Raw genomic sequence first — 22,150 nt, 5'->3', positions numbered from 1 at the left:
AGGTGAGTTTGGGAACAGGCAAGAACATATACAGATGAAAATTCATCAAACAGATAGAACATGTCCAGTCAGATCTGAGGCAGTACCTGACCAAGATCCTTGATGGAATTATAATTCTGCAGGTGGTATATTAGCCAGGGATAGATTCATAACCTGCTGGCCAGTCTCTGTAGGGCAGCCTCAAAACTAGTAAATTTTGAAAAACTTCAAGAAGTCATCCAGGACAAAGAGGAAAACCCATCTCAATTTTTAGAATGCCTCACAAAGGCTTTATTCCAATACACTAATCTGGACCCTGAAAACACAGAAGGTAAGCAACTTCTAGTGACCTACTTCTTTTCCCAGAGTTATCTGACATGAAAGCCAAACTTAGAAAGCTGGAGAGGGGACCCCTAATTCCACAGGCAGAAGTTTTAGCTCTGGTCTTCAAGGTTTACCATGAGAGAGATGAAAAAGCCCACAGACAAAAGTACCATATGCTGGCAAAGGCTCTCTGACCAACCCCAGACACTGCCCTGGACTCCTGGTTTTCTAAGGCTCAGAGATCACCAGGCTCCTGCTACAAATGTAGTCAACAAGGTCACTGGGCGAGGGCTTGCCCTAACTTCCACAAGACAAAGGGGCCGTGTCCTAGGTGCCATCAGGAGGGACATTAGGCTGTTGATTGCCCTCACATTGTGCAGGATAGAGGGACATCACTCCCAAATAACCTTCCAGCGAATCTCCTAAGCTTGGCTATGGATGACTGAAGGGGCCTAAGCTCCCTGAACACGACCACTGCCATTCCTAGCAGGGAGCCCCAGATAGCCATCATGGTATGTGGATGGCCCATCTCCTTCCTCTTGGACATAGGGGACACTTACTCAATCCTGATGGAGTTTTGGGAACACACTTCTCCCTTTTGTTTTCCTGTTGTCAGGGTAGGAGGACAACCTTACCTTCCTCACCAGACCCTACCACCTAATTGCATTTTTAGGGGGTATACCTCTCACCCATTCCTTTTTGGTAGTGCCGACATGTTCTGTCCCCTTGTTGAGAAGGGATCTTCTAGTTAAGTTGAGAACCTCTATTTCCTTTGCTCCCCCCATTCGCCTAAACCCAAATTCACCAGCAGCCCCTCTGCCCCTTCCTTTAGCCAGTCAACCTACTAACAGTAACATGTTTTCTATACCAGCTTCTCAGGTAAACCCTAGAGTCTGGCACATCCAGAACCCCTCTGTTGTTAAATATCATTCTCCTGTTGCCATCCAATAACTGTGAGACCATCTACTCACCCCATTACTTTGCCACCTCCACTCTCTCCTATGAAACTTTGCTGACCACCATCTACCATGGCCGCACACTGTCCCCTGTCCACTGCCTGTCAACATTGGAGACCAAGTTCTTCTATTCCCTCCAGACCATTGGTTCTCACCCCTCTCTCCTAAATGGCAGGGCCCTTTCAGGGACTGTGCTCTGTTAAGCTCCAGAAGATGTAGAGACCACCCACCTTTCCCCCAATCCCAGAAAACGAAGACTCCACTCCAGCAGCTGCACTCAATCCCACTGGATTAGACATGGGATTCTCATCCTCCCCCTGCTGTGTGTTTCCCTCCAGAGTAGGCCTTATACCTGGAGATTCAAGGTTCAAGAAACCCCCCACTGATAACAGTCTTTCCAAGTAGGGTCAGGAAACTGCTCCATAGCCGGATGCCAGGAACCAATCCAATTGCTGTCATCCCTGTATCGGTTATTCCATTTAAATATTATGATCTCTTTGCTTGCTTTCTCTTTGACCAGACAAAAGATGATTGTAAAAAAAATGGCCAGACGAATATGGAGGCTGTCCATATTGGTCTTATCAGATATATATGCTAGGGTCACAGATCAATCACCACTTCTGTCAACAACACGAGACACTCTTTTTCTACATACAAGACGAGAGTTGTTGGTAAGCTCTACTGTAATAAATCAATTTGGGTCCCCAGAAAGTACTATCTGCATCCAGAGAAAATATGTCTCAATTGCCCAGCCTCTAGATATCGGAAAAGTAGGGGAAGTAATCACTCTTCTGAGGTCCTTACCTCTTTGACATCCCCCCCTCATAAATGGCACTAATTGTCATTCATTGTTTGTTTCAGACCTTGACCTTGGCATATCAACTCATTAATGTCACCCAGCCTAGTCACTTTAAAGATTTCTGGCTATGTGTACCCCCGGGAACTAGTTCACAATTGCCACTAACAGCCTCTCCAGTGATACTGCCAAATAACGTTACCTCACCTTTATCAACTACCCTGATTCTGATGTCGTCATGACTCCATACCTTTTCTCTATCCCTCTTTTTGGTGTGGTAAACTGGTTTAAGACCTCTGGGACACATTCTGTAGGAACACTAAGCTCACTAGACTGCAGTAGAACCATGACCCTTGATACCTCATCTCTATTACAGTGCCCTGCTGTTCAAAACTCATCAATTCTTTGTGGCACTCAGGTATATCATTGCCTACCTGCCAGCTGGTCAGGGGTTTGCACGTTGGTACTCCTTTTCCCTGAACTAGGAGTAATCCAGGGGAATGAGCCCCTGCCAATCCCAGCTGTAGATATGACAGCTGCCCAACATAAAGGGCAGCTCAGGTTGTGTCACTCTTGGTCACTGCGGGAACAGTCATAAATGCTGGTACTGGAATTGCAGGGATAACTACCTCCATGACCCAATATAATGAGTTCACTTACGAGCTTAACAACAGGTTTCAAAAAATGTCTGAAACCATGCTCACCATCCAGAAAAAGATCAGTTTTTTGACAGCTGTGGTGCTTCAGAACCAATGGGAGCTGGATGTCCTGACAGCTAAAAAAGGTTGTCTTTGCCTGCTCCTTCAAGAAGAATGCTGTTTCTACATCAACCAATCCAGGATAGTGAGGAATAAAATCCAGGTGCTACAATCAGACATGCAGAATTTCAAGGAACATGAGCCCTCCGATTCCTGGATTTTCGAAAACCCTATATGGAAATGGATACTCCCTTCCATAACGCCTTTTCTAGTCTTCTTCCTGGCGTTACTATTTGCCTCCAGCCTCAGTAATCTTGTCTCTACATTCCTTCAACAACAGATAAAAAAGTTTCTAACCAAACTACTAATCGGTTCCTGTTACAGGATGGCCAGCCACTTTCCACAGAAGAGCCTGATACAAACGTTTACCATGTGGACCCCGATTGTGAAAGTCGGCTACACCCTGAAACTGATGACACCCCTAGACAGCAGGAAGCAGTGTAAGAGACATGATGCCCCTATTCCCCTTTCACCAATGGCTTCCCCCTCCCACTTTTCCCTTCTCTTTACGATAAGAAAAAGGAAGATACGTTGGCACCAAGAACCGGCTTTACAGTCAGGAACCGGCTCTATAGTTGCAGATCACCCCTGAATCAAGCGATGTCAGTGATGTCACCCATAGCTGACAGGGACCCACACATCTGTTGCCATGGCAATTGCCAAACGTTCCCAGAGTCCACTTCCCACATGCGAGGAGTTACATCACAGCCTAAAGAAAAGGCAGACCCTTCCTGACCTTCACCCCTTCTTCTCTCTTCTCCCCTTTTTGTCTCTGTCACCCCCATGGTGCTCCCCCACCCCCATAAACCTCTCTCACGTGGATCTGTAGTGGCCTGGTGTAGTCTGTCTGGACACAGGTCATTTTTCCAACACAACAGACTCCATCTGCAGAAAGACGACCGTTCTCCCTCCACAGCTACAATCCATTTGAGGTTTGCCTTTTCTATTTTCACCTTTCCACTAAGAACAACACGAAATCTCCCAAGAAGAAGGAATTGCAGGCAACAGCCCCGTTTTTCCAATGAGGAGAAGGAAGTTCAGAAACCCAACTTTTAAAATGCTGTAGCCAGCGAAGCCCCTTAGATTCCCTTCTTGGATGCTGAATGGCTTGGATGGTGGATAGAGAGGGAAAGTCAGAAGATGTTCTTCCCTGAAGGCACTCCCTTAGTAAATCGTTCTCAGTTTCGTAAATGAGTGGGAGCCCAGTCAGAAGAACACACAGGCACCATGAGGATGTTATAGCCATGTGTTAAGCAGTGAGAACAATAGCCTATTGCCACCACAAGTTGATGAGAACACAGCTGGCTGGCAGAGGGTGACTGGAACCAGTGTGAAGCCAGGCAGTTGGTCGAGCCTGGCCTTCATGGAGATTTTATCAGATTGTATGTTTGTGTGAACTCTTCTTTTAGAAATGTTTATGATTGTTTAATTTCACTTATTACCGACGTGTGTGTGCACACATGCCTGTATCTGTATATGTAGTTTATATACATGTAACTTGGGATGCTATGGTACACACGTGGAAGTCAGAGAATTGTTCTGGGGGGTCAGTTTTGGCCGTTCACGTTGTTGAGTCAGGGTCTCTCTTATTTCTGCCATGTAGCATACGCCATACCAGCTGGTCCATGAGCTTCTGGCCAGTTCTGTCTTGATCTCCCATCTTATGGGAGTGCTGGGTAACAGATGCTCACTGTTCCTTCTGGCTTTTTACATGGGTTCAAGGGATGGAACTCAGGCTTTCAGACTTGCACAGCAAGTGCTTTCACCTCCTCACTTGCCTTCACACTATTAAGGCTACAATGGCCATTAACCCTAGTATGAATATGTCAGTATCGACACGAACCATTAGTCTATAAGGTATTCTTGTAAAGATGCTTAGAACAGACACATCCCATCCTGTCTTGGTACTACAGGTACATTTGAAAAATCAGAATATTAATGAAATTGGCCCTGGAGCTGTTTTTCTTTTTAAATTTAGTGTGGAAGTTTAAATGGGAAGGGCTCCCAAAGGCTAATTGGTTTGAACACTCTGTAGAACTGTTTGGAAAGGATTAGGAAGCGTGGAGTAGGTGTGGCCTTGTTGAAGGAGATGTCATTGGGGGTGGATTTGGAGGTTTCAAAAGCCCATGACAAGCTCAATCCTCAGTCTCTTCCTACAACCTGACGATCAGGATGTAAAGCTCTCACCTACTGTCCAGCATCATGCCTGTCTGCCTCCAGCTATGATGATATGGACTAACAACACTCTAAAACTATAAGCAAGCCCCCGATCAAACACTTTCTTTTAACAGTTGTCTTGATCATGGGGTCTCCTCGCAATACTAGAACAGTAACTAAAGCATCTAAGAACCAAAGTTGTAGAGTATTTCCTCTCTACAAATTTGTGGCGTTTTGGTTTTGTTTTGCTTTACTGTTTTTAGTTTGGTTTTGACTGAAGGACAAAACAAAAAATAACAAAAAAAAAATCAAACCTCTCTTCATAAGAGTTTTAATTCATTTGGGGATTGCTTTTTATATATTTGTGTATTCAACTTTTGAAATAATTGGCACCAGTCAAGATGGCACACACCTTTAATCCAAGCACTCAGGAGGAAGAGGCAGATGGATCCCTGTGAGTTCAAGGCTAGCCTGGTCTACAAACATAGTGAGTTCCAGGATAGTCAGGACTACATAGAGTTGTACCTGTGGTGGTGATGATGATGATGATGATGATGATGATGATGATGATGATGATGATGAAATGGCAAAACAAACGTGTGTTGATTCTATATTCAGATGTGCATACATTTAATAACTTCACGTGGTTTCTTTATGTGGAGGGAGAACTGGGGATCGAACTAGGGGCTTTGGGCATGCCAGCCAAGGACTCTAGCTCTAAGCTAATAGCCTCAACCCTGACTTTATTACCTACCCTGAGCTGATATAGTCACAAATATGCAACATTAAAACTTTCCATTCAAATCGCTTTCCGTTGGTCTCTGTCACCTTGTGGAAAGTTTATTCATAGAGTTCAGTATCTGGCAGAGAACAGATGAGTGAATAAATTCTTTGTAAAAAGTCAGCAAGGTCAGATCCTTCCCACTTCTTTCGGCAGTCAAAGCACAGTTTAAGAAACTAAGCCCAAAGTCTTCACTCAAGTTTTAGTCGTCAGTGGTTTATTCTCCTACTAAACCTCATCTTTGGGAGATGAGGTTCTCTCAAAATCCCACCCAGCCCATAGCTGAGAGAGAATAAAGGCAGCAGTGACCGTGAACTGTGGACCCAAGGCAGCCACTGGCTCCATAACTAATATTTCCACAGTCAAAGGGCTGGCCAGGCTCTCTCTCAGTGGAGATATTTCTGTAGAACTAGAATCAGAGAAGCTTTAACAGGACCCGTCTCCTCTATCTTCTGCCCTCCCAGCCTGTTTCAGAATTCCTCTTTCACTCAGTCACCCTCAGCTGCCTCTCACTTCTTCTCAGCCTAAGCCCCATGTCTGCTGCTGCTTCTCATCCTGTTGGTTGTATCTGACTCCCGTGGATCCATGCCCCTGCTCCGGCTCCTCCATCCCTGAGCATCCTGGGATGTCCTGATTCAAAGATAGGCAAAAGATGTACCAAAATGAATGGAGAAGTTTGGGGAGTGTCTGATTGTTGGTTATCCTAATTCATTTCCTTGTAAGTCTGGGTCATTGAATTTTACTGATGGCCGTGTCTATAACCAACTCACAGGATTCCTAAAATATAAGTTAGCTTCCACGAGCCGGTGTGAGCCAGTACTGCACGGCCTTCAATCAGACAGTGTCTAGCCCTCGCTCACTCACACCAGTTGGCAGCCCAGGGGCACTATCTCATGGGTACTGGCCCCTCAATGACTTCATCCTTCTCCTTGCCAGAAATGAAGGCAGAAAACGACTTCAGTTTCAATTTGATCCTATTACAAGTGAAAATGTCCACAATATCAAAACACACGTGCTCACAGTCCAATCCATAACAAGAGTCAGTCAGGTAGCCTGAGGGGAACAAGGAAAGGAACTGTTGCGGAGGGAGACCAGTTTTTTTTAAGGTTTTGTGGTGGCTTGAATAGGATTGACTCAAGTGTTTGAATATGTTTATTCCATAAAGAGTAGCACTATTAGGAAGTGTGACCTCATTGGAGTAGGTATGGCCCTATTAGAATAGGTGTGGTCCTGTTGGAGGAAGTGTGTTACTGGGGACTATAAGGTCTTACAAGCTCAAGTCTGAGGGTGTGGGGTGACTGGAGAGATGGCTCAACAGTTCGGAGTACTGGCTGTTCTTCCAGAGGGCCCGGGTTCAATTCCCAGCATCCGCACGGAAGTTCACAACTGTTTGCAACTCCAAGATCTGACACCCTCACACAGACATACATGCAGCCAAAACACCAATGCACATAAATAAGTTCAAGTCTGGCCAGTGTGTCACACAGTCCTCTTCTGCTGCATATGGATCAACATGTAAAACTCTCAGTTCCTTCACCAGCACCACATCTGCTTGGATACCGCCATATTTTTTGCCTGGTGATAATGCACTAAACCTCAGAATTTGTAAGTCAGCCCCAACTAAATATTGCCCTTTATGAGAGCTGCCACGGTCATGGTATCTTTTCATAGCAATGAAACCCTCCTAAGACAGGGTTTATGATGAGTAGCCTAGGGATGTGCTAAGCTGAAAGTTAGAAATACTACAGTCTTAGCTCAGTCCCATTGATGACTAGTTTTGTAGATTTGTAATGATTTGATGATCACTAATATCACTATAAATCCAGACTTTCTATTGAAATATAGAAAATAGCCAAGATTTGAAATGTTACCAAGTCCTACTGTTTACAGTGTTCTCCAAGGCATCAAATATTTACTATAAAATGAATCATTTAAATTCACATCTTGAAACAGGAAAATGAGTAGATACCTGATTTTAAATCTCTGATACCAATTGGGTAAAACATGTATTTGAAAATACTTTTACTGGCTACTCTACACGCTCAAAAAGAAAAAAAGAAAAAGTATAGTTCTTTGGGAAAATAGAAGCTTTCTTTTGAATTAATTGCAATCTTGACACTTAATATGATTAATTTCTATCAAGAAGGAAAATGTCAAATAGTAAGTAGTATCCGAGACACTAAATATATACATAGACACTAGACCAGTGAAGGAGTAAATTACGATTTTCAGTGAGAAGGAAAGTTGTATAATAGCCATGATGTAGTTCAGTGGGTAACTCATGAACCAGCAAACCCTAGTGGCCCTGCCTTTGACCTCTGGTATCATATAAAATGGAATTTTGGAGGCACACATACATGCCTAAAGGGCACATAATAGTCTACATACATTTTCAATTCTCACATTAAGTATGTATTTGTATTAACATACAGAATCTGGCAAGGATACACATGAAACCGAACATTTCTTAACCCATGGTAAGACAGGAAAGAAATGACCATTAAAGCCTCTTTGTATAGCTTGCCTTGCTCAAATAAGGTGGCATCCACAGCTTCTAAAACTCTAAGCAGCAGAAAAGACAACAAAGGTAAACAGGTAACACCTCCAGCTCTAAGACTAAATTTTAAAAGAGGCGATGAATTGCTTTCTAAATAGTAACAGTTCAAGACTGGGGATATAGCTCTGTTAGCACAGTGTCTGCCAAGCGTGCTTGAAGCCCTGGGTTGGATGACCAAGACCTCATAAATAGTGCATTGGCTGTGCATGCCTGCAATCCCATACCTAGAAGATCAGAAGTTTGCCGTCAGAGTAAGTTCAAGGCCAGCCTGGGATGCATAAGATGTGTCTCAAAAAAAAAAAAATACTCAGCCTATTAATAGGAGTTTGTGGTCATTAGTACCTAATCTTGGTGTTTGAACTTCGGCTTTCCAAGCACCTCTAGTCAATGGCAACATTATACTCTCTTCCTGTATGAGAGAAACATGCTTATAAAAACCTGAACATACAAAGATCACGCTCCATATTCTCAGTAGATAAGAGAGTCAGAATTCAAGTCCAGGCCTTTCTGAAACAAATACTTAAGTCTAGTTAATTGTCTTCCTAAAGCACGATACACGGGATCCTACCACATTCCACTGCACACCCTCTCCATTCAGACTCTATCATCGCATCTGGACTTACCTGTAGTGCATTGAGTAAGGAGAAGATGATGTGGAAGGCCAGGGAGTGACCAGCAACGACTGTGGCTATTCCAAATCCCCAGGTCAGCCCCAGCAGTGGCGTGAGGATAGCAATGTTCTTACAGATCCTTACGATGGCTCTTACTTCCTGGAACATGGAACTACCAACGGCAGCTCTTTGGGTCTTGATGATAACCAGTGTGACTGTAATCAGGTTTACTACAACAATGGCCAGAGCTGGGACTACAAAGGCCAGGAGAGCCTTGGTCATGTCCCAGTTAAGCCAGCAAGCCTCAGGCCGGAGGTAGCCTTTTCCAGGCTCTGTAACAGCAAGTGTGATGACAGCGATGACCAAAGGGCACCCGTAGCCCACTGTAAACAGAGAGGCCACCAGACACGACTTGGGCAGGGTGTGGAACACGATGAGAATTCCGTACAGGATAAGGAGAGCCTTGGCAAGCATCCAGAAAAACACTGACAGGTAAAAGAAGTGAACGAAAAACGTTGCAGTCACACATCCGTTGTGGTGTACGATTGGGCCACTGAGGAAAGAAGCCACGATGAACCACACATCAGCCATCAGCAAGGTGACTGCAATGTTAGCGATGCACAGGTGACGTAAATATGAGATCTCTGTCTTTGTCACTTGACTCCAGACTAAGGCCTCAATGGCCAGGCAGATGATCAAGCTACAAATGGAAATGCCCAGACCTATGTATGTGATATAAGTTAGAACCGGGCTTTCCACAGTGTTGGGTGACATTAGAATGGAGAAAGAGGTAAAAAACTTGTTTGGCTGACAACGGCAAATAGCTTGCCGGGAGTTTTCTTGAATCATTTTACAAGCTCTCCGGTCCCATCTGCTCTCCAGGGAGTGCCAACCCACACACTGGGACTTTCTCTCTCCAGATTTTCTGATCTTTTCAAATATCAGTGAGATGTTCTTAAGCTCCTTAGGCAAAATGACGGACAGGACGAGACTATTCACGGTCATATTTTCCAGAAGGCTGGCCTCCAGGATGGCCCCAAGAGTTGGGAAAGCAATGCTGATAACCTGGAAAGCGGAAGGCACCTTCTGAAGCTCTTCAGTAGTAAGCAGTATCCTCCCGGTGACTTTATCGCTTGTATCATTAACTCGCATTGAGAATGTGAAATTCTTCCCAAGGCTGTTTCTGGGCACAACGGTACCCAAGGTATGAATGAAGACATGTGATATGTTGATGAGATGTCCCTTCATGAATAGATTGCTTGCAAATGAATTGATTGATTGAAGCAAGACACAGCTGCTGTTTCTGTCTTGGATGAAGGTCCAATTCGATATGCTTTTACTGTTAAGAATGTGGTTAGCCATGGCGCTGTAGCTCTGTCAAAGAAGAACTGGCATTAGTCATGAGCCACTCTTTGAAACTCTCAATGGATGTAAGACTTGCTTTTACAAAGTGTGGCCCTCTAACCACTCCCCCAGATGCCCTTTGACATGGAGACTCTCACACCTCACCCCAAACTCAGTGGGTCACAGTCCCTATTTCAATTGAACCCTGGGGTGACTTGTTTGTACAGTAAAGCTTAAGTTGACTTGCAGATATATCCAAATTGTGGCCCACAGGATGCATGCATCCCGTAATGGCTAAAAACGAAGCCCAACTCACTTGTAAATGACAGTAGCATATCACAACATCAGAAGGTTGGATGAGGTCCAAAACAGCTCAGTCACCAAAGGACTTGCCATTAAAAGCATGCTGACCTGAGTTGAAATCCCCAGCACCCATATGTAAAGAGGGAGGATGTGGCACATTTGTAACAAAATCCCAGAAGTGAGGAGGCAAAGACAGGTGAACCCCAGAAGCTCATTTGGCTACTCAATATATCCAAATCAATGATCTGCAAGATGAGCAGGAGACTCGGTCTTTTTCAAAAAGATGGAAAGAAACTGAAATTAACATTTGGCATTGACCTTGATCTCCTCACATGAATACCTGTACACATGAGTACACACACACATACACACACACACACACACACACACACACACACACACACACACACACACACACCATTGGACCACTTAAAGGATTTGTCTGTAAAGCAATTCCCTGCTTTGCTGTCTTCCTATTTGTTCGATGCCTTCCTGTGAGAGCTGAAGCTTTTTTTTTCCCCTTTTTTCCCCCATCTTTATTAACTTGGGTATTTCTTATTTACATTTCGATTGTTACTCCCTTTCCCGGTTTCTGGGTCAACATCCCCCTAACACCTCTCCCTCCCCTTCTATATGGGTGTTCCCCTCCCCATCCTCCCCACATTACCACCCTCCGATTGACCTGTCAGAGTGCCCATAATGTAGTTGACATCCGTTACTGCCAGACATGTCATAGTACCCTGTATGGAAATACACTAAAAACTGGGACGCGACCTCAGAGGCTGAATCCCCGTTCACTACTCTACTTTAAGCCTCAAAATGAAGACATGAATCCAGTTTCATTTCACACTTCATCCGAAGGTTTGGCCATTTGTTTTGTATTCGACTATTTCCCATTATAGTGACTTGATCTAATTCACAAAGAACATAAGTCCTCTTTTGTGCATGACCACCAATATTTCCTCAACATTTTCCATAGCTTGCATATGCTTTAGGAAAGCAGACTCTGACTCCTAACTGACTGCTTGACCTTTAAAGACTCAGGCTGTCATCAAATCAGTCCCTTACAGACTCAACCCATCACAGAATTTAGAACAATTGAATAACACACAATATGCTTTCATTTCTCATTTTCAAAGTTGCATGTAGGGTAGAATAACTTGACCACTCTGGACTCTTGGGGAAATAAAAATAAATAAAGTCTACCGCAGAACCAAGTGGTATTAAATAACCAAGTGCTATAGCTAATCTCCATGAATGTGTCTTGACCCAATGTGTTCTTTTGTTTACTATTCTTCCTTCCATAAAATTCGTTGAGCGCTGGCTATGTGGAATATTAAAAACACTGAGGTGGAAAAAGTGGTTCCCAACCCCTGGGATGTTCAACTAACCTAAGTTCCTTCCCCAAAGAGATAACCCACGGTCAGATCTGCAAGGCCACTCACCTGCATCTTTTCCTCATCCACCCCTTTGGTTAGAGTCGTTGAGATGTTATGTAAGAGCTGTACCACCACAGCAATGTTCCCTGGTATCCGAGGAGATTTCTCAATGCCTCTGATCACACAAGACAAGTCCTTTGGACATTTTTCCATCAATGTATCTGTTATGGTTTTTAGTCCACTATTAAACATGTGTGTACGTATAGTTGATTCAGATGATTGAACTGAATATAATTCCTTATCTTCCTGAAAACAGGAGTGAAGTGTTTGTGTTAAATGCAAAGAGACTTTTGCTAGAATTTAGAAGAGCCTTATCGTACAATTGAATAACACACAATATGCTTTCATTTTTCATTTTCAATGTTACATGTAGGGTAGAATAACTTGACCACTACCAAGATGCATAAAGCAAATATAATTCTGAATTTCCCAATGGAAATGACCCCCAATCCAGTCTTCTTTCTGAAAGTGCACCCGTTTTCTTTAACATAACGCTTCAGATGCTCCCTGTGTACATATATTTTATGTATATCTTGCATATTCATGTGGACTACTGTTGCCATTACTTTTACATTCCCAAGAGGTAAACCAAGACACCAAGATACACCATGGTTTGTTTGTTTGTTTCGCCATTTTTTTTTGGTTGGTTGGTTGGCTTTTTGTTTTTGTTTTTGTTTTTTAATAGCAGGAGCTGGAGCAATGGGTCCATAGTTAAGAGTGAGTGCTGTTCTTACAGAGGAACTCAGAGTCCAGTTCCCATGTCAGGTAGTTCACAACTACCTGCAGCTGCAGCTCCTGGAAACCCGGTGCCTTTGCGGGCATCTACACCTTATAAAGATCCTGATAGAATTGCAGCTTCTCATCTAGTGAAGTCTGAGATACAGCCCAAATTTCATGAGCCTGACAGGTTGGTGGGGGCGAGGGTGGGGGTGGGGGTTTACTAGTCAGTAAAATACACTGTGAGTGCCAAAGCTTTGGGTTGTTTAAAAGGCCAAAGGCAAACATGGAGAGGTTGACTGTGACAACTCTAGATGCCTCTCTTTGCACTGCCTGAATGAACAGTCTCCTACATGCTGTGCAGAGGGAAAAGATATACTCCACTTTCAGATGCCCAAAGTGAAGGAAGAAGGGAAGGAAATAGGCATGTGCTTATGTAATCATGGATGAATGACCTAGTGCTGCTAGGGAAACCTGTCTTCTCCCCTTCTGAGGCTCCTCTTTACTCAGAGAGCTCACGGGAGAGCGCGTGATACATTACCTCAAAGATGCTGTGGGCATTAAGAGTGTGGCAGGTTTCCGTGACCTTGTGCCATCTCTTGGCCTTACAGGCAAATTTCATGTTGCCCTCACTGTTTGGAGGGCAAGACTGAAAGCAGGGGGAGGCATTGTTCTTACAGACACCATCACATACATCTGAGAAAAATAAAAGACACCCAAATCAGATAGAAAGGTTTGAGATCCGTCGTGGCTTCATCTGCCAGTCGGTAAGGTGTCACTGTTGCGATGACACGTCAGTTCTATACACATGGCTATCTTTTCTTGGTAAAACCGAAGATGATTTAAAATGCGTTAGTAATCATAACATAGTTCTGAAGCAGGATCCTGCTGTTTCTGACCGAATTTCAATGTATAAAACCCCCCATTAAATAGGAAGGAAGAGCCCATCGGTTTTCCTACTGAGTTACCCTCCCGTGTGTGTCCATAGAGATCCCTAAAGACATCCTCATAGTCCTAGAGATTCTCAGGTCAGCTCTAGTTTGGAATCCATTCCCCCTGCTGTTCCCAAAGAAGCTTCCAATGCAGAACTTTACAGCAAGTGGTCAATGAGACCCGTGCTAGCACTGCCCTGGTTTGCATTAGCTCAATGAGAATTCTACAGCAAAGAAGTCTGAGACTAGAGGAGCAGAGGATGCTGATATGACTATTGCTAGGGCCAAAAACACATGGATCGACATGTAAGTAATCAAAGTATAAATGTAATCTATCAAGGTGCCTCATCTCATGCCATGAGCCAGAGGGCTGAGGGTGGCCTGCTGTCCCAACAGATGATCCAACTTCTGTGTGGCTGGTAATGCTGCCAACATACCATGTGGCCTAGGCATCACATTCTCCTTGCTTTTGCTGGCAGCCTGAAAAGAGAAAAATCAAAATTCACAGCAAAATCAAATGTCAGCATGAGACACCGCCCATTCATTTTAGTCACAGACAAACAACCAGATCTGAGTCAGCTCTGATCACACACAGCCACCAGAGCCCAGCTGTTGGAAATGGCCCAATGACTCTTCTTTCCACATTTCCCACCAGTGCCAGGAAGTGGGACTAAGCCCCTCCTCCCAGTCATAATTCTGCATCCTTACAGTCTATAGCCTACACTGAAATTACACTATGGGCAGTGGGAAGTTTCCTAGAAAGTTAATGAAGGCTTACTTTGCTTGTACAGGCCCCATTGAATGCTGGGAGAAGATCATGCCACATGACCACATGTTCACATGATCATATTTATCAAATTTTCAAAGACAAAATATTCTGTCATCTGTTGAGACTATCTTTTTTGAGACTATCTCCTCCCTCCCTCTTTATACTCTATCCCATTGGAATATCTCTAGAATGGTGCGTTTATTAATGAAATCCAGGCAAGGAGTTGAGTGGGAAATACATTTCATTGGATTTAGTAGGATATACTTATGTAGTTCATAGTCACTTCTAAATTGTAAGAATATTAATGCTTATGACCACCATCCTTGGAAAACATTTAGGAAAATAGATTGTTAGAGAAGCTAGGTTAAGGTGTTTTTGCTAGTGGCCCTGATGTAGAAAATCTTCGGGAACAATGTGAAGTTCAAAAAGTGGCATACTCTTAATAGTGACGTTTTAAGGGAACAAAACAATGGCAGGACTGGCTGACATGACTCCCAGTGAGGCTGGACAGGTTGATGATTGAGGTCTTGTACCTCAGCTTCCTGATATGGTTTAATGAAATTTGTTAATGAGTAGATACACATTCTGAGGCTTTAACATAGATATGACTGATTTTTTACATAAAAATTTAGACTTGTGATACTTTTAAGATTCTTATAAGATATATAATATAATAATTGATCCTTCCTTTATAGCCACAAATTGCTGTCTGCCAGTAAGAGAAACTGGATAAGCAAAACTACCTGGATTGCTCACACTTTGCTAATCTATAACAAGTTACTTAGTTATGAATGTATGTAGGTTCTTGGGAATAGTTTGTTTTCTTTACCTGTACTATGTAGTGGTTTTTCACAAAAAGGTTTTGGGAAACATACTGTTCTCATAGACATTCACTAGAAGAAAAATAGATTGTAATCACATTGTAATTGTATACAAAGATTTTGAAAGATTTTGTTGGGATATATAAACTATGAAGAAAAAAAGAATATTAATGCTTAAATGTCATTAAATCAAAATTATTTACATGTACCTGCAGAATAATAATAAATGTTAAGTGCTGTAATCTCTTGCAACTCTATAGAAGCTGCAAGTTTTCCCAACTTTTATAGCAGTCCCACATATTCACATAAACTACTAATAACAAGTGGGAAGAAACTAAACAGTGTTATTCCAAACTAGCAACAAAAAGACAAGTATAGGGCAAGGCAAAAGGAAAGAATGGGAAGAAACATAGGTGACAGGGACCAGCTACTCTTGCAGAGGAACCCGGTTCAATTCCAAGCACACCCTCATGGCAGCTCACAGCTATCTGTAACCACAGCTTCGGGGCCTCCTAGGGCACCAGGCACACACATGGTGCATAGATGCACACATGGACAAAAGACCCATATGCATAAAATAAGTGTTAAGAAAGATTTTTAAAATAAAAGAATGATCTTTCTATTCTTATATATAGAAGAAATCATAAACTCATGAGTATACAAAATAGAAGAAAAATGCAAGTATAGCTTTAAGCTCAGGAATTATTAATTATATTACCAGTATTATTTTTACTGAATGTACTACTGAATAACACTGAGTGATTTCTGGATATCTTCAGCCATTCTGTTTGAAATTTATTTTGATTCCTACATCCCGTTCTAAGAAAATACTCACTTTCATTTCGTGTTTTGTATTTTACAGTAATCTTCTTTAAGGGAGTTCCCCCCCCCATCCCATCCACCCACCAGATCTGGCTATCCTTTAAATTTTTTTTTTTTAATTTTTTTTTTTTTTCAGAGCTGGGGACCGAACCCAGGGCCTTGCGGTTGCTAGATCTGGCTATCCTAAGAGTGTTGTCTGGAAAAGGCCCACCAGGGTTCAAATCCTAACAGCGTCACTTGAGAGGAACAGTTCAACTGTTTGCATCTCTGTTTCTCTATCAGAAAGCAGAACAGGCATTACTGCTTCCATGGAGAATAAGTTCCCACATGGGGAACTCAGAGGGCCACCCTTAAATGTGTGAGATTTGTTTATGATTTGACTGCTATGATGATTCTGACCACATCGAGCTCACACCTCACCCTGCAACGCAGTCTTTTCAGAGTGAGTTCCAGATGACCTAACCTTTCCTCTGCCTCCTGAAGAAGTTATCAACCACACTAGCCTATGCCACCCAGCCTCGACGCACTTGGCCTGCTACCGTTCTAATCTTTCACATGGTATCTTCCCAGTTAAACTTCAAGTGTCTTAGAAACATGACTGTGCACCATCTTCCTTTACCCCCTAAGGAAAGAATTCAAGGCCTTGTACATATGTACACTGTGTAAGAACGCGTTGGTATGGGTGTGTAAACTCACAAATACAGGCATGCATATGTTAAGATGTGTATAGGAAAACTGAGGCTTCCTATTTCTGAACCAAGAAAGTGCCCTCTTGTGGCCGGGAAGAGCATTGTCCATGGCTCCAACTTGTGTTCCAATATTCTAACTATTGAGGGAGAAGTGTAAGTGGTGGGCATTGCTGTTTGAGATTCATTTTATATTTTTATTAATATTAAATAATATTGCTTGTGTTATCACAAAACAAGACGGAATTTTCCCTGTTTTTTTCCACCAAATAAAACTGTGGAGAATCTGAATAGGGCAATTGGGATCTCTCGGTAGCTTAGAAGGAATCGCTGAGGAACTCATGAGTAAGAATACTCTTGGACTCACCAGCGTATGAAGGCCTCTTGTTTTTATTCACGGGAACAAATCCCTAGCGTTTCAGCCAAAAACTTACGTTGCTTCTAGTAAACCAGAAGGCTGCAATAATATTTCTAGAGATCTTGAAGGCTATATTGTTCAGTCCAACCTCCTTATTTTTACAAATAAGAATGCAGGGATTGACATAGACTGGGTGGCCTGAAGAAGGCCATGTGGGGAAATCCTCTTATTCTTGCAATTAGATATCTGCTCTCCTAATTGCTTCGGCCTGCTCCTTCCACGGGTTAGGGGTCAGACCATGTTCAGGTTCAATAGGCAGAGGGGATGGGCATCAGAAGGTAAGGGCCTCTAAAGTCACCCGAAACCCATATTGACATAGCCATGATCTGTAATATACCGAAGTCAACTGCTGTCGGGGATCCCTCGCCACAATACAAACAACAGAGTAAGTAAGGGTGTGTGGGCAGAAGGCCATGGCATGCTGTCAACACAAAATTCTTTAAAGTCTACTTTCTTAGGTGAAAGAACTGACTGGCTCCATCCCAGTTAATTTTCTGAGGTAAATCATATTTGGTCCCTCCAGTTAATTTATGTCTAGGTAGCATTCCAAGTGGGCGGCTTTGGGTTCAAATATCAACGTTCCTCAATCTCACACTACACAAAAAGGCAGATGCTAGCCTGGAACCCGCTCAAACTACTGAGCTTCCCCATACATAGGAAAAGTCAGGAGAGGGGCAGACTTCCCTGGCAGCTTGAGAAACTCATACAATAGAAAGAAAAGGGTCAAATGTTCCTGGCAGGGAGACCCCCCACCAATAACAATAACTGTGTACCCTGCTCTGCCTTCTCCACATTGTGTTTAAAACTGAGGACAGGAAAACCAAGACAGTACCAAGCTATGGGCATTAGGAAGCCACAACAAAATATCTTCCCAAAGCATCTATAATTTCTCTCAGCAATCAGATTCAGTTCAATGTGGGGATGAGGAGAGAGTCACAAAGAAAAAGGTGGACTAAGTTGATGGTAAATATTGTTTGGAAAACTCATGACAAGAGCTTCCAAAAATCATTCTCTCCTAAGGAGACTCCTCTTCAATTACTTATCTTGCATGAACCACGTTCTACATACTTACCTCAACCTCTCTATCCATAAAGGGAGCTCTACCACAAAGCTTCCAGGTCTTACAGCCAAATAATAGCACCCTTTCCCCACGAGTCTCAAAGTACTTTTAAATCATCTCTTTCCCAATGTTTCTTCACATTTCTTTTAAATAAACCACAACACCAACAACAAAATTAAAGCAACATGAGGCAAGAGGGAGGATGTACCTCAAATAGTCATGGAGTTCATGGCCCCAACAGAAATTAAAAGGGTAATTTGCTATGAACTCCACCCATGTTCTTCTGCAGGGATTCTAAAAATGTGCCCACTGACTGTCACTATCTCCTAGTCAATGAGTGCCCACCGACTGTCACTACCATTTCCTAGTCAATGTGTGCCCACTGTCACTACTCTCTCCTAGTCAATGTGTGTCCACTGATTGTCACTAACATCTCCTAGTCAAAGTGGCATCCTTCACCACCTCTACTATTCAAGGCTCTTGGGAACCAGCAGCACCCTAGATAGGAAGTGAAATATGTACTACTCATTAATATGGGGGTGTACATTATCACCCTTGAATCATCTCAACTTCCTTGTTTTCCAGAACTAATGGGGGAGATTAACATGAAATGAATTCACAGCAAAGTGGCTTTTCTGTTGCCCGTATTTGTAATCTCTTCCAGCTGTGCTGGCCCACTTCACTACCACCTTCTCCCTAGACTTCAACTCCTGGGCAACAGAGCTGGTAATGGTTGGATTTTATTTCCATCTGCTCTCCCCACCAGCTCATCATCCACTCCTCCCGCTCCCCTTTTTTTACCTGGCAGAATAGCCTACAGGACTCCGTAGCCAAAAGAAGGACCAAGCAGTACAACCAACGGGCAGAAATCATGGTCTTCCACATGGAGGACGTTCTTGCTTCTGGAAAAATAAATGAAACGGAAAAAAATGTCTCCAATTTGAAGTTTTCATAGCACCGTGTCTCTTCAGGCGAGATCCATCTGTAAGAACTGACTCTGTATTCAGAGCTGTCTAAGTAGCTCTCTCTGGTCAGCGGTGATGGCTCCGTGTCCTGCCACATGGAGACATTACCATGTGGCTGCAGGTGGGAGGCTCAGATTATCCCCGTTCTCTGTGGTTGATTTGCATGGCACACCTTAGATGGGAATCCCTCTAAACAAAACTGTTGGATGGATTTCACCTGGCCTTCTGGCTGTGACAAACAACAGCCTGTTTTCAGAGAGTGGGAATGACAGCTCACTCTCTGGCTGAGAACTGTGTAGGCGGCGCCAGAAGACGTGCGGGGATTCTTGTGGATAAGCTTGACCTAGAAATACCTTTGAAGAATAAGTGCAAGGCTTACCCTATTACCTCTCTCCATCTCACCCTAGAGGTGTGTCTTCCTAAGTAAATAGCAGTCTCTGTAATTGATCTTGTTATGGCTCTCGGAACCAAACTAAACTAAACCAATTGCTTGCCATCTCCAACAACATTGGTATGTGATGGCACACAGTATACTCAGAAACATACTCAGAGGACGAAGAGAAAGGGATGGAGAGGACAGGAAGAGAGAAAAAGAAGAAAGATAGGAGGGAAGAGCCAACAACTGACGTAAAGACACAGAGGATTGGCTAGAGCCCCCTTTTTAAGGATGCACCTAAAAATATTAACATTAAATGTTAGTATTTCCATCCTAGGTAAGGCAGTAATTGAAAGATGTTAGATGTTTGCCTCATAGATAAAAGAATTCGCATGATCAGAATTCAATGTATGCATAAATGAAAAGTAAATATGTAAATCCATTATCGTGCACAATTAATGTGTCTGTAAAAAGCTTGTAAAAAGTAAGATCCACTATGTACCCAAAGGCATGCACCCCTTGATGCTTGATAGATAGATAGATAGATAGATAGATAGATAGATAGATAGAGAATTACCCTAGATGCCTAGAACAAATGAAACTCAAGACGGATGATCAAAATGTGAATGCTTCACTCCTTCTCTAAAAGGGGAACAAGAATACCCTTGGCAGGGAAGAGAGAGGCAAAGATTAAAACAGAGACTGAAGGAACACCCATTCAGAGCCTGCCCCACATGTGGCCCATACATATACAGCCACCCAATTAGACAAGATGGATGAAGCAAAGAAGTGCAGACCGACAGGAGCCGGATGTAGATCGCTCCTGAGAGACACAGCCAGAATACAGCAAATACAGAGGCGAATGCCAGCAGCAAACCACTGAACTGAGAATAGGACCCCCGTTGAAGGAATCAGAGAAAGAACTGGAAGAGCTTGAAGGGGCTCGAGACCCCATATGTACAACAATGCCAAGCAACCAGAGCTTCCAGGGACTAAGCCACTACCTAAAGACTATACATGGACTGACCCTGGACTCTGACCTCATAGGTAGCAATGAATATCCTAGTAAGAGCACCAGTGGAAGGGGAAGCCCTGGGTCCTGCTAAGACTGAACCCCCAGTGAACTAGACTGTTGGGGGGAGGGCGGCAATGGGGGGAGGGTTGGGAGGGGAACACCCATAAGGAAGGGGAGGGGGAGGGGGATGTTTGCCCGGAAACCAAAGAATTATTATTAAGTATTAAATAAATTTAAAAAGAAAAAAAAAAGAAAAAAAAAGTAAGATCCACTATGTACCCAAAGGCATGCACCCCTTGATGCTTGATAGATAGATAGATAGATAGATAGATAGATAGATAGATAGATAGATAGATAGATAGTGAATATAGATAGATTATAGATAAGTGAATAGATAGATGATACATACATACATACATATATACATAGACAAATAGATGATAAATAGGCAGATGAATTGATGGATGTATGGATAAATAGATAATAGGCAGATGATAGATCAATTGTAGATAGCTAGGTAGATGATAGGTAGATATAGATAGATTATAGATAGGTAGGTGGATAGATCATAGATATAGATAGGTAGGTAGATTATAAATAGGTGGGTAGATATGATAGTCTATAGATTGGTAGGTAAATTATGGATATGGATAGATTATAGATATGTGGGTAGATATGATAGATTATAGATAAGTAGGAAAATAGATATAGGTAGATAATTGATATAATAAGATTCTGAAGGCTTGGCTGTTATTTCAACATTAGGGGTTATCATAATAGTTGTTTTTTGCTACTTGACTATCATTAGCCAGAAAGAACTCTTCTACCCAATCATTTATCATAAATAATTGTGTTGTTACTTAAATAATAAAATTGCATTGATTTTTTATTCATGTTTTCTGCTCAAAAAAATGAATCTAGCAGGAATTCCACTCAAAATCTAGTGACTGTGTAAATATTTGCAACTCATCTTATGGCTTTCAGTTAGTACATTTACAGCTCTTAGGCAAAAGGGCAAACGTACCGCCCATTGCTTTTAAATGTCAAGGCAGAGGGGCACGCATGACTCCCAGTAAATGTGCAGCTATATCTATGCCTTTCATTTCATCCTAAGTTTCTCAAATAGATCCATATGAATTCAAATCCATATGAAAAGCATGCACAGTAGTGATGGGTCCGATCATCTCCAAAAGCAGAAACATTGAAGCTGGGGGTGCATTTGTTGCCATTATTCCAAGAAACCCTAAAAAGAAAGCTAAATATGTCTAACTTAACTTTATATTCATATTCTGTCATCAGGTTGGGATATATCACAGTGGTAACACATTTCCCAGGCTGTGAGTTCGATCTGTGTACACACAACAACAACAGTGACGACGACAACAACAACCCTACAACCACTCACCCCAACAGAAATCTCTTAAGAGACTGGGAAGATGGTTAAGGCCATAAGGTGCTCTGTTTAATTTCTAGCACCCAGATAAAAACCAAGAGCAGCTCCAGGCATGAATAACCCCAACACTAGAGAGGCAAAGGCCAGAGTCCCTGGGTTCATTGGCCAGTG

General features: G+C 42.7%; 1 protein-coding gene across 3 annotated transcripts in view; it reads right to left on the bottom strand.

The window, feature by feature from the left end:
• Nucleotides 1–22,150, bottom strand: part of Adgrf2 (adhesion G protein-coupled receptor F2) — a 51,317-nt gene that overhangs the window by 13,431 nt on the left and 15,736 nt on the right. For 2 of the 3 annotated variants that reach the window (XM_087565122.1, NM_001446397.1), the window contains 5 exon segments: nucleotides 19,032–19,132; nucleotides 14,092–14,134; nucleotides 13,264–13,418; nucleotides 12,012–12,251; nucleotides 8,932–10,293 (listed from right to left, as the gene is read on the bottom strand). In XM_087565122.1, coding sequence (XP_087421248.1) covers nucleotides 8,932–10,293; nucleotides 12,012–12,251; nucleotides 13,264–13,418; nucleotides 14,092–14,134; nucleotides 19,032–19,115 — 1,884 coding nt within the window. In that variant the 5' untranslated portion in view covers nucleotides 19,116–19,132. 3 annotated transcript variants of the gene reach the window in all.

Source organism: Rattus norvegicus, chromosome 9, assembly GCF_021556685.1.
Source record: "Rattus norvegicus strain SHRSP/BbbUtx chromosome 9, alternate assembly SHRSP_T2T, whole genome shotgun sequence".
In the NCBI taxonomy this organism is placed as follows: Eukaryota; Metazoa; Chordata; class Mammalia; order Rodentia; family Muridae; genus Rattus; species Rattus norvegicus.
This window is presented reverse-complemented; position numbering and strand designations above follow the sequence as displayed.